The 16,442-nt window shown below is 38.0% G+C and overlaps 2 protein-coding genes across 6 annotated transcripts in view; one reads left to right on the top strand and one right to left on the bottom strand.

The window, feature by feature from the left end:
• CFAP95 (cilia and flagella associated protein 95) overlaps positions 1–8,774 on the bottom strand; it is a 158,884-nt gene extending 150,110 nt beyond the window's left edge. Inside the window, exons 1-2 of the mRNA XM_059889246.1 lie at positions 8,657–8,774; positions 4,318–4,413 (exon numbers count right to left, since the gene is read on the bottom strand). The gene's annotated coding sequence lies outside the window, so the exon portion shown is untranslated. The remainder of the gene's footprint in view (positions 1–4,317; positions 4,414–8,656) is intronic.
• Positions 8,775–8,863: 89 nt separating this feature from the next.
• The window catches only part of PTAR1 (protein prenyltransferase alpha subunit repeat containing 1), a 49,830-nt gene continuing 42,251 nt past the window's right edge, over positions 8,864–16,442 (top strand). For 4 of the 5 annotated variants that reach the window (XM_059889294.1, XM_010807871.4, XM_059889296.1 and 1 more), the window contains exon 1: positions 8,864–9,017. In XM_059889294.1, coding sequence (XP_059745277.1) covers positions 8,932–9,017 — 86 coding nt within the window. In that variant the 5' untranslated portion in view covers positions 8,864–8,931. The remainder of the gene's footprint in view (positions 9,018–16,442) is intronic. The other variant, NM_001206857.1, reaches the window with a different exon arrangement.

Raw genomic sequence — 16,442 nt, 5'->3', positions numbered from 1 at the left:
CCTCTAGGAATTCTCAAAAGCTTAAAAATATCCTAGGCTAGAAAATTACTTATCCTAGAGATGTATGTTCTAGTTTTAAAACCAACATATGTATAGTAATGAACTGAGAGCTTGCTTGTAAAATCCTGTCCTAGAGTTTAAAAAGATAAACCTAGGTTTGTTAAAAGTCATCTTGGTTTTTAAATCTACACTTGATTGCTACTAATATATAATTAACTCCCTCTTAAAAACAAAGAAATTAAATTGTATGACATGGAGTTTCAATTCTGGTTTATAATTTAAAGTGAAAAAGCCTTATTTACATATTCAAAAAGGTATTAGGCAGCAGTTTAGATTTTTCCAAATATAAGTTTTGAAATAAAAGCCTGAATATATTTTGTTTAAATAAATTATATCTCCTTTATTAGAACCATACTATTTTGAGAGTTACTGATCTTTCAATCAGAAAGATCAGAATATCTAACGCTTGGATATTAAGAAGTTTTCATTTGCACTACTTCAAAAGGAAGTCTTGGTATGCAAAGTAGATTTGCATCTAAATAAGACTATAGGTCCCATCACTTCATGGGAAATAGATGGGGAAACAGTGGAAACAGTGTCAGACTTTATTTTTGGGGGCTCCCAAATAACTGCAGATGGTGATTGCAGCCATGAAATTAAAAGACGCTTACTCCTTGGAAGGAAAGTTATGACCAACCTAGATAGCATGTTCAAAAGCAGAGATATTACTTTGCCAACAAAGGTCCGCCTAATCAAGGCTATGGTTTTTCCAGTGGTCATGTATGGATGTGAGAGTTGGACTGTGAAGAAAGCTGAGTGCCAAAGAATTGTTGCTTTTGAAATGTGGTGTTGGAGAAGAGTCTTGAGAGTCCCTTGGACTGCAAGGAGATCCAACCAGTAAGGGGATCAGTCCTGGGTGTTCATTGGAAGGACTGATGCTGAAGCTGAAACTCCAATACTTTGGCCACCTCACGGGAAGAGTTGACTCATTGGAAAAGACCCTGATGCTGGGAGGGATTGAGGGCAGGAGGAGAAGGGGACGACTGAGGATGAGATGTCTGGATGGCATCACCGACTCGATGGACATGAGTTTGAGTGAACTCCGAGAGTTGGTGATGGATAGGGAGGCCTGGCGTGCTGTGATTCCTGGCATCACAAAGAGTCAGACACGACTGAGTGATTGAACTGAACTGAACTGAAGACTATAGGTGAATAAGATAATCTGTTTTAGAGAGGCAAGGTCTAGTTTTGGTCATCAATGTCACCTTTGTGGACATGCCATACATATAGCAGACACCCAGCAAATGTTTGCTCAATTGAAATACTTCATTAAATAGAATGTTTTCTGTGAAGATGGATGCTGCTAACCATAAACAAATCACCTTTTTAATTGCATCAAGTTAGAAGTAATTATTTAATAGTTCTAGCTATGAAAAATTGCATTAAAGTTCTACAATTTAGGTTTATCACTAGACCCTACTTAGATAATCATTTAAGTTTTAAAGAAGAGTATAAAATTAATTTCTAAAACGGTTTCACCCCTCTTCTTGAAAAAAATTAATGAAATAACACTTTTCTTATTGAAAATAAAGAGAATTGTCAGCTCTGTTAGAGCCAGTAATAAAGAGCCAACCCTTTCTTGATGCTGGTATTGAGTTGGCACTATTTCAGGAACATACCTAAGGACTTTCAAAATGAAAAAAATGATTAAAAGATAGCTTCTATTAAAGATGGTTCTATTATTATAGTATGGTCTGTTGGCTCAAATGTATGTCATCAATGACAATGAAAAACCTTATTCACTCAGACACAGACATAAGTAGATTGGACTTTTGGGGGCCCTGAGGAACAATATGGTTAGAACTGTTTTTGTTGTTGTTCACTCTCTAACTCATGTCTGATTCTTTACAACCTCAAGGACTACAATGCACCAGTATCCTCTGTCTTGCGCGCTCTCTCAGAATTTGCTCAAATCAATGTTCATTTAGTATGGTGATGCTATCTATCTTATCCTCTGCCACCCCTTTCTCCTTTTGCCTTCAATCTTTACCAGCATCAGGGTCTTTTCCAATGAGTCAGCTCTTCACCTCAGATTGCCAAAGTATTGGAGCTTCAGCTTCAGCAGCAGTCCTTCCAGTGAAAATTCAGGGTTGATTTCCTTTTGGATTGACTGGTTTGATTTCTTTGCAGTCCAAGGGACTCTCCAGCACCTCAATTTCAAAGCATCAATTCTTTGGCATTCAGCCTTCCTTAAGGTCCAACTTACACATCTGTACATGACTACTGTAAAAATCATAGCTTTGACCATACGGACCTTTGTCAGCAAAGTGATGTCTCTACTTTTAAATACACTATCTAGGTTTGTCAAAGCTTTCCTTCCAAGGAGCAAGCGTCTTTTAATTTCATGGTTGCAGTTACCATCCACAGTGATTTTGGAGCCCAAGAAAAGAAAATCTGTCACTGCTTCTAGTTTTCCCCTTCTATTTGCCATAAAGTCTTGGGGTCACATGGCATGATTTTAGATTTTGAATATGGAGTTTCAAGCCAGGTTTTTTCACTCTCTTCTTTCATCTTCATCAAGAGGCTCTTTAGATCCGCTTCACTTTCTGGTATTAGAGTGGTATCATCTACATATCTGAGGTTGCTGCTATTTCTCCCACCAATCTTGATTCTAGCCTGTGATTCATCTAGCCCAGCATTTTTTATGATGTACTCTGCATGTAAGTTAAATAAGCAGGGTGCCAATATACAGCCTTGTTGTATTCCTTTCCCAGTTTTGAACCAGTCAGTTGTTCTATGTCCAGTTCTAACTGTTGCTTCTTGACCTGCATAGAGGTTTCTCAAAAGACAGGTAAGGTGGTCTGGTATTCACATCTCTTGAAGAATTTTCCACAGTTTATTGTGATCCACACAGTCAAAGACTTTAGCATAGTGGATGATGCAGAAGTAGATGTTTCTCTGGAATTCCATTGCTTTCTCCATGAGCCAACGAACGTTGGCAATTTGATTTCTGGTTTCTCTGCCCTTTCTAAATCCAGCTTGTACATCTGGAAGTTCTCAGTTCATGTACTGCTGAAGCCTAGCTTGAAGGATTTTGAAGCATGTTGAATGAGTGCAATTGTACAGTAGTTTAAACATTCTTTGGCATTGCCCTTCTTTGGAATTTGGAATGAAAACTGACCTTTTCCAGTCCTTTGGACACTGTTGAGTTTTCCAAATTTGCTGACATACTGAGGGCAGCACTTTAATAGCATCATCTTTTAGGATTTGAAATAGTTCAGCTGGAATTCCATCAACTTCAGTAGCTTTATTTGTAGTAATGCTTCCTAAGGCCCACTTAACTCACACTCCAGGATGTCTGGATCTAGGTGAGTGACAACACCATCATGGTTATCTGGGTCACTAAGATCTTTTTTGTATAGTTCTTCTGTGTATTCTTGCTACCTCTTCTTAATCTCTTTTGCTTGTTAGGTCCTTACCATTTCTGTTCTTTGTTATGCCCATCCTTGCATGAAATGTTCCCTTTACATCTCCAATTTTCTTGAGGACTCTCCATAGAAATTCAAGTGCCTAAAGCCAGAAGATGTTAATTGGGGAATAACTGTTTGGCATTCTTTCCTAACACTCAGACTGTCAGTTTCTATAAATATTATACTATTAATACAAGTTAGAGCATAATTCATCATTTAATAAAGAAATTTCATCATTTCCTATGGGTGATTTTGGCCTGTTGTTAATTTTGTTAAGTCTCAGAAGCGGCTTAAAACATGGAAACAGAAAGAAACTGAGAAATAAAGTACATTTTTGATTATAAAATCTGAGTTGAAAAATTAGCTTAAGAAGTGAGATGGGGATTTCCCTGGTGGTCCAGTGGTTAAGAATCTGCCTGCCAATGCATGGGATGGGGTTCGATCCCTGGTCTGGGAACTAAGATCCCACATGACATACAGCCAGAAAAAGGAAAAAAGATACCAAAAAAGAAGTGAGATGAAAGAAGAGGAAATATAGCCCTCTCTTACTTTCAGGCAGTTACTGAGGAAGACTCAGAGTAAACCTCTTCTGTAGTAAAATTAAAGCTTTTACTACTTTCCTAAATTTTCAGTTATGATTTTTTAAACCTAAGTCTATGGTTTACATTATTATCATATTTACACTGAAGAATAAGAAAAACATAAAGCAAAAAATAACTCCTTAAGAATGTACTCATATTTGGATACTTCTTTTCTTTAGTCATCCATTAAACGGCATAAGAAATCCCTACAAAAATTTTGATATCTTCTGTACATGAGAAACATTGAATCCATCATGGAGACATACCCATATCCCTAGCCATTTCCATATGCAAGGCCTGGATTGGCTCTTTTTCTCTCCAGATATTTTCTCTTGTTCTTTTCTGAAGATTACATCATGGGCCTATAGATAGGAAGAAGATAAAGAATAACATTTTGGAACTATTAAATATCAATAAATATAAAACAGCACTTTACTCAGCAACAAAAACCACACTATGCTACTAGTATCTTCATTCCTCTATCATCATGGATTCTAACAACTGATCATTTAAAGTCATCAACATGATTAGCATCTTTATAACATTTATCTACTTTCTGATATGTTAAAAAAAAGTTCATATTTTAACTAGGAAACTAATTGTAATAGTGGTATAATTCTCTTTAGAATATTAAACAATAGAGTTCTGTTTTGAAAATTAGTATTAGCTTTACTACTATGTTTTAATACTGATGTGTCTACTCATAGAAATAAGCAATAATTTGTATAGTGCTTCACATTAGATTTTTTACTCTAGAAAGTTTCGAACATCCAGAGTAATATAAAGAATCTATATTTATAGGTCCTAATCATCTATAGTAGTTCTATCATATGGAGATAACTATTGCTAACATTTTAGTTTATAACATCCCAGTCTAATACATATAAATATGATGTACAATTTGTTTCATATATGATGAAATAAAATTCATTTTTAAGGCTAGATGAGAAATACTTAAACATAAAATTTTTCTTTGCCTGTTTGGGCTTCCTCCCTCTCCTTAGCATGTGCTGTGAATTTGTGTTAGCCAGACCTCCTTAGGAGATGTTACTTATTAATTTCACAGAGTCACAACTTCTTAAGAAATAACCTTCCTTCTTAATCTTGTGAGGGGCCATGATGACCCATGACTCATTATTTATTTTGTATGTGCAGAACTGGATTATGTAAACTGTCTATGATAAATCGTTTAACATGTAATATATCTGTGTGTCTGTGTGTAATGTGTCTGTGTGTGTGTGTGCTCAGTCATTGGCTTGAATAAAATTTTCCATTTCTTTCTTAGATCGACTATTGCATAATTTTTGTCTATAACTGTCTTGTATGTTGTTTTGGTACTTGTCATTTATTTTATACACACACACACACACACACACACACACACACACACACACACCTTTCCCCATCATCAAATATTCTTCTAAAATACAAAAAGAATGATTTTGATGGGGTATGGAAGGATTATCAAGTACATTCATAGGACTGTCAAATAGTCTTCTAAGCTATGAAAGGCATAATTGGGGGCAGTATGAGGGAGTTACAAGAGTCATGGTCACTTAAAAATCAATCTCTAAGAAAATTAATAAGCATAATAAGAGATTGTTGAATAATTAACAAATAAATATATACATGTTTTTATTAAAGTATACTTTGAAAACATTTTTATTCAATTACAAAAATTTTATTTTGTTCTTTGTGTTACTTAGAAAGTAAAATTCTCCTTTAAATTTACCTTGCCTAAGAGTTTGGTACATACTGTCCTAGTTACAATGAGCTTTTAAATGACTAAACTATTTTATCACATAGATTTACTATAATTTAATCAATCTCCAATATTGAGCATTTCATTTAAGCTATTTACAATATTTCAATATTAGTAAGTGTATTTTACAGATTCTTAAACATAAATCTTTGACTCCTTCAGCAAAATCATGCTAAATTTATCATATCCTCATGTTCCTCAGGTAGCACTAGTGGTAAAGAACCCATCTACCAATGCAGTTTCTTATCCCTGGATTACAAAGTTTCTTGTCCCTGGATTAGGAAGATGCCCGGGAGGAAGGCAAGGGAATTCACCCCAGTATTCATGCCTGGAGGATCCCACGGACTGAGAAGCCTGGTGGGCTATGGTCTACAGGGTTGCAAAGAGTCAGACACGACTGAAGCGACTTAACATGCACACACACACACACACACACAGTCTTATAAACATATCATTATTGAAATCACATGAATTTCAATTATTTGAACCTCAGCTTCCTTATCTGCAAAAAAGGAGGGGTTTGGACAGAGCTCTAGTATGTTCTAACTATAAAAAATTCAAGTTCTAAACATAGCATATCTTTAATAATTGGTTGAAACAACTCATGAACTCTTAGAAGAAACATGAGACATATAATTCATACCTTTCAAATGAGTACCAATAGTGTGTGTATGTGCATGTGTCATGCATGTGGGAAGGGGACATACAAAATCATTCAGAGGAATTGTCTTTTTGGAGTATCAATTTCCTTTCAGAATTTAGGGACAAAGTTTGTTAGTTTTTCCTCTTAAAAAGAGTAGAATGAAATACAAAAGTCACACTAATTTTTAAGATAAAAATGAATTATTTTTAAAAATGTCATATTTATGAGTGTGTTCCATTAAGCTCTGCCCCAGAAGTCAGGATTTATTTCCACTTTGATTAGGAAAGGATGCAGGGCTCTGATTAATTGAATATGAAGAAAACTTATCAGTGAACTCAAACCATTTCAACATCTGTATTTCGTTTTAAGAGTAATTAGGACATTTGAAGTTGTCTTTGGCCTTGGAATCTAAACACAAATTCACTTCACTGCCTCATTTGAGAACCTGTCAATAGGTTAAAGTTTGTTTGACTTTACTAAATCAAACCTGTCCATCTTGCTTTTCTACAATTTTATGAAATTTCTCTATCATTTCTTTTAAAACCAGAAGGCCAATGTCTATGCAGAAGGCAATGGCACCCCACTCCAGTACTCCTGCCTGGAAAATCCCATGGATGGAGGTGCCTGGTAGGCTTCAGTCCATGGGGTGGCTAAGAGTTGGACACGACTGAGCGACTTCACTTTCACTTTAAACTTTCATGCATTGGAGAAGGAAATGGCAACCCACTCCAGTGTTCTTGCCTGGAGAATCCGAGGGACGGGGGAGCCTGGTGGGCTGCCGTCTATGGGGTCACGTAGAGTCGGAGACGACTGAAGCGATTTAGCAGCAGCAGGGATACAAATCAATATGATTAATACCTATTTCTCATTCATTGCTTTATAATTTTGCATCCAATGAACAATTTTACTTTCGAAATCTTCAAACCTACTTCAAATGCTCTACATAACAGATTCTGAATTTGCTTTAAGAACAAAAGTTTCTAATAGGCAAGATTTCAAGGTTTAAGTAAAAATACCTGAACCAAAAGCAGCTGGATTTTTCTAACACAAAGACTGAAAGAAAATCTGATATATGAAATTTTGAATTATTGCATTTCAAAATCCAAATGGACTAAAAAGCCAGCCTTGTTAGGGGCAACACTGACTGAAAAATGCCCATCCTGGCCAGGGGCCACAGTAACCATTTGCATGAGTTATAAGAAACATGGAATAAGCCACCACCAAACTAGAAGAATTCGGAAAAGGTCATAAAGAGACAAGAGTCCATATGTCCTACCAACATCTCAGAATCCTCCATGCTGGAATCCTTCTTGCCTGAGTGATGCGGGCGTCACGAGGAAGGACCTCGAGTGACAATGGTTGGCCAAAGACAACCCTGAAACTAATCCTATCACCAAAAATCCCAGACTATGGCAAAGCAACCCTCCTGGATTCCCTTACACTGCTGTTCTCCACCCAGGGCGCCCCTTCCCAAGAAGTCTCTTGCTTCCTCATCATGTGTGTGTCCTCTGACATTTCTGCATGTTAGACAAGAGCCAACTCGCAGGCCCTAGAAGAGGGTCCCCCTACCTGCAAGAGTTTTTCTTACACAAATTGTTTGTAGGAAGGCAAATAGCTATTAAGAGCAAACTTTGCCAAGGACTTTGTTTTTAAACTCCAAAATTAAAATGCAGTGTTTAAAGGACATCAAAGGATGTGCAACACAAAGTACAAAGTAAAAAATTCTAAAATAGCTCTGTACTTCAACTCCCTATATGGAAAGAGCAAATAACTTTACTTACTTTTCTCCTTCTTCCTTTAATCCATTTATTAACTTTTTAAAATTAACTTTTTGAAAACGGCTGCTCAGTGGCCGAAACTGGCACGGAGTTACAAAAGGTCACCAATATAGTCCCACTGGGACTCATTTCACCAAGAGCGTCTCTGAACGGCCTCATCCCTCCAACTTATTCCGATAAAGGGAACGAACTCTCAGAACGTCAAGGGACTAACTGTTTAAGAGAACCTTCACTCTCAGTTGAACTTTTCTCCATGAGCATTTGGGGACCGGCTCCTTTCCTCAAGGCCTGAGGAGGCTGAAGACTGGTGGTCTGGGCAGGGTGCACAGGCCAGACTCCGGCTCTGGAAGTGACCTTAGGACCCCTCACTCCACGGCCCCGAGTGGACTAGAAATTAAAATAAAATGTGTGGAAACAGCGACCTGAGGTAACTTTGCAAATGAATCTTCAGCATAACCTCGGACGCTTTGAAACTCGCTGCCTAGAGGAAGTCCGCGACCAAACACCCTACTCTAGCCCGGTTAACGACCACACCCTTAACGCCGGCGGCCTGACCCGGAAGTGCTCTGCGGCGGCCTCGGCGGTGGGGGCGGGGCGCGGCCAAACCGGCGCACACGCGCGCGCTCCCCGCGGAACTCCCGCGGGCTGCTCGGCGCTCTCCCGGAGGCGCGCCCGAGCCGCCGCGGCCGCCGCCAACATGGCTGAGACGAGCGAAGAGGTGGCGGTGCTGGTGCAGCGGGTGGTGAAGGACATCACCAATGCCTTCAGGAGAAACCCGCACATGTGAGTCGCGCGCCGACTATGCCCCCGCCTCCGCGGCTTGCGGGGGTCGTCGGGGACGGGCGGGGGCGGGGTCAAGCCTGGAGCTGACCTCCGATGGCGGGTCCTGGCCCGCGCCCTCCTCGCTAGAGCGGATGGAACCTGGTCGGTCCCCGACCGCTGTCGGCCGCCGCGGGGCCAGCTTTCCGCTACCGGAACTCGCTCGCGGGCTCATCCTTAGAAGTGACCTCGGAAAATCAAATCGTAGTGACTTTGTTTGGTTCTCCTCCCTCCAACCCTTTTCCCAGGAGTTCACGAAACTCGAAAGATTTCACCCGTGTGTCCACGTCCTACATCCGTTTCAGGCACTCGGTGTGGTCTGTTATGTGCTTTGTTAACACAGCTCTTGAGGTTCATCCCGGACCTTGGTAAGAAGGGGTTACCGATCATCTTCTTCTCTGTGGTGCAAAAACCCCTCAGTTTACTAGCTCAAGGTAGTTTGAGGCTGCTTTTGACTTTGCCCTCACTTGTCCTAAGATTATAGAGGGATTTCGATGAAGCATTTTGTTTAAAAGGTTAACAGGGCATTCTCAAGAGTGTGGCTTCAGTAAGCGCAGGTTGTGTGGTGTAAAGTAAATGAAAGAAACCTTGATACTTTTTAGCATTAGTTGATTCATAGTTGCAGGGAGCATATTCTTTTTTTTTTTTTAATTCAAAAGCTGCTACCCTCTTTAAGTAGGACACCACAGAAACTGGCACATGTATCTTTTCCCTCCTTCCTTTCCATTTTACTTAAGAGCTCTCCGGGAAGATCCCAGAAGAAACTATTCACTCTGATACTTCTGTTTTTATGTAACCAGTAAAAAGGAAAGTATTAAAGGAGAGATATATTTACACATTATACAAAAGAATAAGGAAGAACCAAGAGTGTAGCTCTTTTCTTGTCCTTCCTTTCCTCTCCTCAAAAGAAATAAACAGGGAGTCCCGTTTTATTAATACATTATTTTCACTTTATCTAATTGCTTGTGGAGTTTATTTTTGTTGTTGTTGTTCTTTAAACTGGAACGCATGAATTATTCTTTTTAAGCATTCTAACTCCTTCAGTTTTTCTGCTTAAAAGAGATGCCAAACCTTCATCTAAATGAAATGTTCTTTTCCTTCAAGGTGATGCTCTCAGATGTCTTGCTCCCTTGGGGCACACAATTGGAGACGTGCAGCTGTGCCTCATTAAAAACAGGACACTGCTGGCCTCAAAACACACCTGCCACCTCTGACAGCATCCACTTCCTTTCCCCTTGTGACTGGTGCCTTTTTTCAGAATGAGAGTGTTTGGAATCATTTCCTGGCAGTAACCATAGAGGGTACTGGGCCTTCTAAAGAATGCTTTGATGCCTTGTTGTATATCAGTCTTTCAGTTCCTTTTTGAGAATGAGAGCTTTATTGCAAATAAGAGACATCCTCAAGAAAAAAAATTGGACAAACGAAGGGCCTGTTTTCTTATCATTTGGGGTTATTTTTCTTAAAGAATTAATTTCTTAAATAAATTAAGGAGGAGGTTAGAAAGAATTCTAATGTACAGTATTCATCTTAGTTTGAAAAACCTGAGATTGAGTGTTCATTGGCCTGGCAGGTTGACACAATGCAGTTTGGAACACATCCCAATTCTTCTGGATCATAATTTATTGAAGCTTCTTGTTCTAGTCGCTAAGTTGTGTCAGACTCTTTGCAACCCCATGGACTGTAGCCTGCTAGGCTCCTCTGTTCATGGGATTTCCCAGGCAAGAATACTGGAGTGGGTTGCCATTTCCTTCTCTTGGGAATCTTCGAGATCCTGGGATTGAACCCCAAGTCTCTTGTATTGGGAGGCAGGCATTCTTTAGCATTGAGCCACCTGGGAAACGCTTTTATTAAAACTCATAAATGATTTTAATTGCCCCCTCCCAGTTGCATTTTTATGATGAGATCTCATCGATGTACTGTCAATGCATAACTTAAAATTGTTAATAAGCATTTGGGTCATACAATATTTTAAAGCTTGAAATAAGTTGGGCATTAGAAATAATATGAAATAATGATGTAGAACTGAAAAATGTAAATAGCTTAACTTGTTATTTAATATTCAGCTATATATTAGTGCATATTCCCCGTAGTAACAATGTCTTCAGTAGTATTACAGTGTAACTTTAAAAATGTGTTTGGACATTTGGACTTTTCAGAATTGTTCATAGTTCTTCCCCTCATCTAACTAACGCTTTTACTTCCAAAATGTAAAGGGTCTATTTCTAGTTAAAAGAAAAAGCACTAGTTAACATCAAAATTAGTACTTAATTATATTGTTCAGTATTATAAAAAAAGTTTTTCTTTTTTTTTTTTGTTTTCCTCTTTCCTGCAAACATAAGATTGTAATTTTATTGGACAACATTTACTGTAGTAAACATATTGACTTTGTCTCTGAAAATTTCTAACCAGTAGGAGTTGAAGATGCAGTGGGTGAAATGTGGATTTTATTACTGGTGGGTATGGATAGGTTCGGAGAAGGCAATGGCACCCCACTCCAGTACTTTTGCCTGGAAAATCCCATGGACGGAGGAGCCTGGTAGGCTGCAGTCCATGGGGTCGCTGAGGGTCAGACACGACTGAGTGACTTCACTTTCACTTTTCACTTTCATGCATCGGAGAAGGAAATGGCAACCCACTCCAGTGTTCTTGCCTGGAGAATCCCAGGGATGGGGGAGCCTGGTGGGCTGCCGTCTATGGGGTCACACAGAGTCGGACACGACTGAAGTGACTTAGCAGCAGCAGCATGGATAGGTTACCCCTTCTCAGCCTAAAAACAGGAAAATTACCTCACACAGTGTCTTGCCCTTAGTTGCCACTACAGACTTAACTACTATAAATATTAGACTTAACTTGAATCCCTGTGTTTCTTAGAAAATATATTGGCCAACTGAATGATGAATGTGAAACACTTTATAAACTGAAAAATACCATGCAAATGTTTGTATGGTTGACTCCTAGAGAATACTTTGGAAAAACAACAGACGGCTTGACCCAGAGAACAGGTATTAGCTTAATGTGCGGACTTTGGCTACCTGATGCAAAGAACCGACTCATTGGAAAAGATCCTGATGCTGGGAAAGATTGAAGGTGGGAGGAGAAGGGAACGACAGAGGATGAGATGGTTGGATGGCATCACCAACGCGATGGATATGAGTTTAAGTAGGCTCCGGGAGTTGGTGATGGACAGGGAAACCTGGTGTGCTGAAGTCCATGGGATTGCAAAGAGTTGGATGTGACTGAGCGACTGAACTGAACTGACAGACACTGTGCTAATGTGAAGGGCAGCTTTTTACAGTGCAGTTAGAGTCATGTCAAAGTTCTCTTGTCCAGAAAGTTACTAATTTTTATTACTGTAATATTGATTGAACTCTTATTGTTTATGAGCTACCATCTTTTCTGCTGATGCATGAGACTGGGTGCTCAGGGCTGGTGCACTGGGATGACCCAGAGGCATGTGATGGGGCGGGAGGTGGGGGGTAATTGAGGATGGGGAACACATGTAAACCCATGGCTGATTCATATCAATGTATGGCAAAAACCACTACAATATTGTAAAGTAAAAATTAGCCTCCAACTAAAATAAATTTTAAAAAAAGAAATAGGAAGTATAAAATACAGTTCTTATACTTAGGCACTTACAGAAATACCTATAATGGTGGAAATGTTCTTAATCTGTCCTATCCAAATCATAGCCACTAGCCATATATAGCTGTTGAGTGCTTGAAATGTGGCTAGTGTGAAAGAAGAACTAAAATTTAAATTTTATTTAATTTTGATTGATTCATACATAATGGGCACACATGCCTGGTGACAACTGTATTGCACAGCGCAGATCTAGATGGAGACATAAGACTGACCTTATTCCTCATGTTTAGAGAGCGTCTCTTATCTCTACTTTTCAGAAACATCACTTAAGCTGGAATAGGTCCAATTATTTATAAAAGTAGTATTTACCAGCTTCCTATTGGTGAGGGAAGGATAGTCCCCAAATAGTAAAACTGAACCATATAATGTGGAGTGACTAAGATTTTGAATTAAGCCATAAGCACTGTGACCTTGATTAATCACTTAACCTTAGTGGATCTGTTTCCTCATCTGACAAAATGAGAGACTGGAGGAATGAAGCCCCTTCCAATTTCAGAATGATTCTGGAATTCTAAAGTGTCTGAAAAAAAGTGGGACTAGGCATAGGCGAAGTCTGAAGTCAAACACACTTATTTGGAATCTTACTGACCTACCTGCCTTTATAAAGTACATGTTATATTTTTAGGAAGCAGCATAGCACTGTATCTTAGGGTCAAATAACTTGACAAAGGCTTATTAGCTTTCTTTGCTTTAGCTTCCTATTATCTGCTAACCAATGAACTTTTCTGGTTGACTTCAGGCTCTTAACTGAATTAATGATAATATACTTCATCTTTGCCTGATACTTTGTAGCTTACCACATCCTTTACATTGTATTACTTGCTTTCATAAGTGGCAGGGAAAGGGTTGTCATTCCTGTATTTCAGATGAGGATACTGATGTGTGCCTACTCAGGTCCACATTGATCAGTGGTAGAATGGAGACTAAGGTCTATGCATCCTGCTACCTCTCTTCTAATGTTTTTATCCCCGTCCCCCAACCCCCACCCTAGTGCTTTGTATTCCCTGATATGACCATTTTCATTCTCTTTGCATGAGAATAGTTTTTGGGTTTCTAGGTTATAAACTTTGAAAGCTGGATGAAACCTAGCAGCCTGTTTTCCTTATTTAGAAATATAATGTAATACTTCCATTTTACAAATGAAAAAAAATGGAGGTCTGCTGGGGCCAAATGATAGGAGACAGAGATAATGATATATACAGAGAGAGATGTATTTATATCATATTGACAGAACTAGGATTCGGACCTGCATTAGAAGGAAGTCAGAGGTAATGTTCTTTTGGAGAGTCAAGAAGCAGTAGTCTTTGAAAACTGTTTATTCGAATATAACACTGAAGTGCACTGATAATCAGCATTTCAGTAGCAGTTGTTGGCCACCTGCTATATCCAAGGCATTCTTGTTTTGTAAAAGCATTTCTTGGAAGAATAGTAGCCAAACTAAAGAAATGTGTTTTTTATTTGTGCAAATGGTTCTGTCCTTTCATTTAGGTACCAGTTTGTTAGTTGGGCATTTTATGTTTGGTGTCGTGAACAAGGCAGGTTTTTACATTGTGAATTTAAGTAAAAAATACTCCCCCAAAATGGACTGTACCCAGAAGCTAGAATTCTTTTATTCCTGTTACTCTAACATTCATATTGACTTTTGCAGCTTTTTAAGTTGTAAGTGGTTGTTAGATCTTAGAAAACAGACTTTCTTGAAATAATTACACTGAGTTTATTATTTTCTTTACTATAAGTCTATTTGTTTTTAAACAAATATTTTACATAGTAACACCTGAACCCCAGAAAATATCAGCAATTCAATCATGTATTTAGTCAGTTATAGACCATGTGGCTAGTTATCCCAGTAGTGAGTTAGATTAGATTTCATATCACCAAATACAAAAATATATTTAGAAATACTGGACATTGGCCTTAGATGCCTTCAGCATTATTGCCCTATTCTTCCTAAAAACCTTATCTATATTACTGGAATGGCAAAGTGTGTTAACATTTTATTACAGATATTGACACAACTCCCCAGCAAAACCATCAGCTTTGTGTAGTCTGGGACCACCTTATTTTATTCATTTTTTGCATTTTCAGAACCTAATGCAGTATCTAATTCATTGTAGTATTCAGAAGATGTTTAGGTAATATTGGCATATTCAGGTGTACCAAAACACCCTGAATCAGCTGAGTAAGTTGTCAGGACAAAAAGCCTTAGGTCCCAAAGTCTTCTTGGGAGTTAGATCAGCTTGAAAGAATAGTGACTTGCAACCCCTAGCACACCCTCTTTTACTGATATATGCCTGTGTCACTAAAGAAGTGATCAGTAGAAAGTAGGTTACTTCTGAACTATGCAGTTAAGAGTTTCCAGGATGGATTTTATTTTAGTTCCACAGCCTCCCACCAGCTTGTGATGGTGACCTAACCAAAAAAAAGGAGTCTTTTCTTATAATCTGTAATCGAACAAGTTTCCTCTTTGCATCTATCAGCCAACACACTTTTGGCAGAGGAAGCCAAGAGCATGATAGATAATGTCACACACAAGCTCTGAAAAACAGTTCTTTATTCTGTTTTTTTAAAAACACATTTTAAAAAATCTGCTTAGACACTCTAAAAGTATTTATGTCAACTGCTCTTGTTAAAAGGCTTTTTGTTATTCATTAATTAAGGGAAGAACATACTGTTTGAGAAAGGATGTTTATAGATGAGAACTGTAAATTCTATATAGTTGAAAGGCATGTGTACAAGTTTTACAAAAACATTTTGGTGTTTGTTGGTTCATTTACTGTGTAAGTCAACTGCCCTATGTATTGTTTTTTTTTTTTCCCCCACGTTATCAAATTTTTAAAAAATGTATTTATTTTTTAGCTGAAGGATAATTGCTTTACAGAATTTTGATGTTTTCTGCCAAACATCAACATGAATCAGCCAGAGGTATACATATGTCCTCTCCCTCTTGTTTGTTAAATCTCTGCCAATAATGTAAATTTTCAGTTTAAGTTGAGGTGAATCAATGGATTTCGAGGCCACCATAGAGGAAAATGATCAAATCTTGAAATATTTGTGGTTTAACAACATTTATTAGCATATATTTTTATTTTAGAAATGTGTAAAGGATTATAAAGAAGACAAAAAATGGCTCACAGTCTCACTGATAATATAATTTTATTAGTGATTTGGCCTACATATATTTGTTAGCAGGCAAGCATAAATACATTTTGACATTTTTTAAAAAACAAAGCTAATATGCACAAATAATTAGAAAATTTAAACTATATAAAAATAAAACCCTCTCTCCCAAAGATTCTTGGTATCCTTCCAAGAAAATTTTTAATGCAACTCTGTATCTTTTTAAAAGATTATACAAAGGAAATTTTTAATGCAACTCTATCTTTTTAAAAGGGCTTTGTGCTGTACACTGTGTTTGGCATTTTGCTTTTTTTGTGTCATACATCTTCGCACCCTTTCCATACCAGCATATGCAGATTTACCTCATTTTTTTTTTTACCACTGTATCACATGGATGGCCCATGTTTATTTTACCAGTCTTACATTGTTTGATACACATTTAGAGTATTAACAAGTTTTATTTCAATGTTGCTATGAATAGCCAATGAATTCTTATATCTTGGCATAGGATAATTTCTGACCAGTAGAATTGCTGTGTCAAAGTGTATATGTACTTTAAAAATTGACAGATATTTTCAAATCTCTATTCAAAGATTAGACCAGCTTTCATTCCTGTCACTACAAGTA

This window comes from Bos taurus, chromosome 8 (assembly GCF_002263795.3).
Source record: "Bos taurus isolate L1 Dominette 01449 registration number 42190680 breed Hereford chromosome 8, ARS-UCD2.0, whole genome shotgun sequence".
Classification (NCBI taxonomy): Eukaryota; Metazoa; Chordata; class Mammalia; order Artiodactyla; family Bovidae; genus Bos; species Bos taurus.
This window is presented reverse-complemented; position numbering and strand designations above follow the sequence as displayed.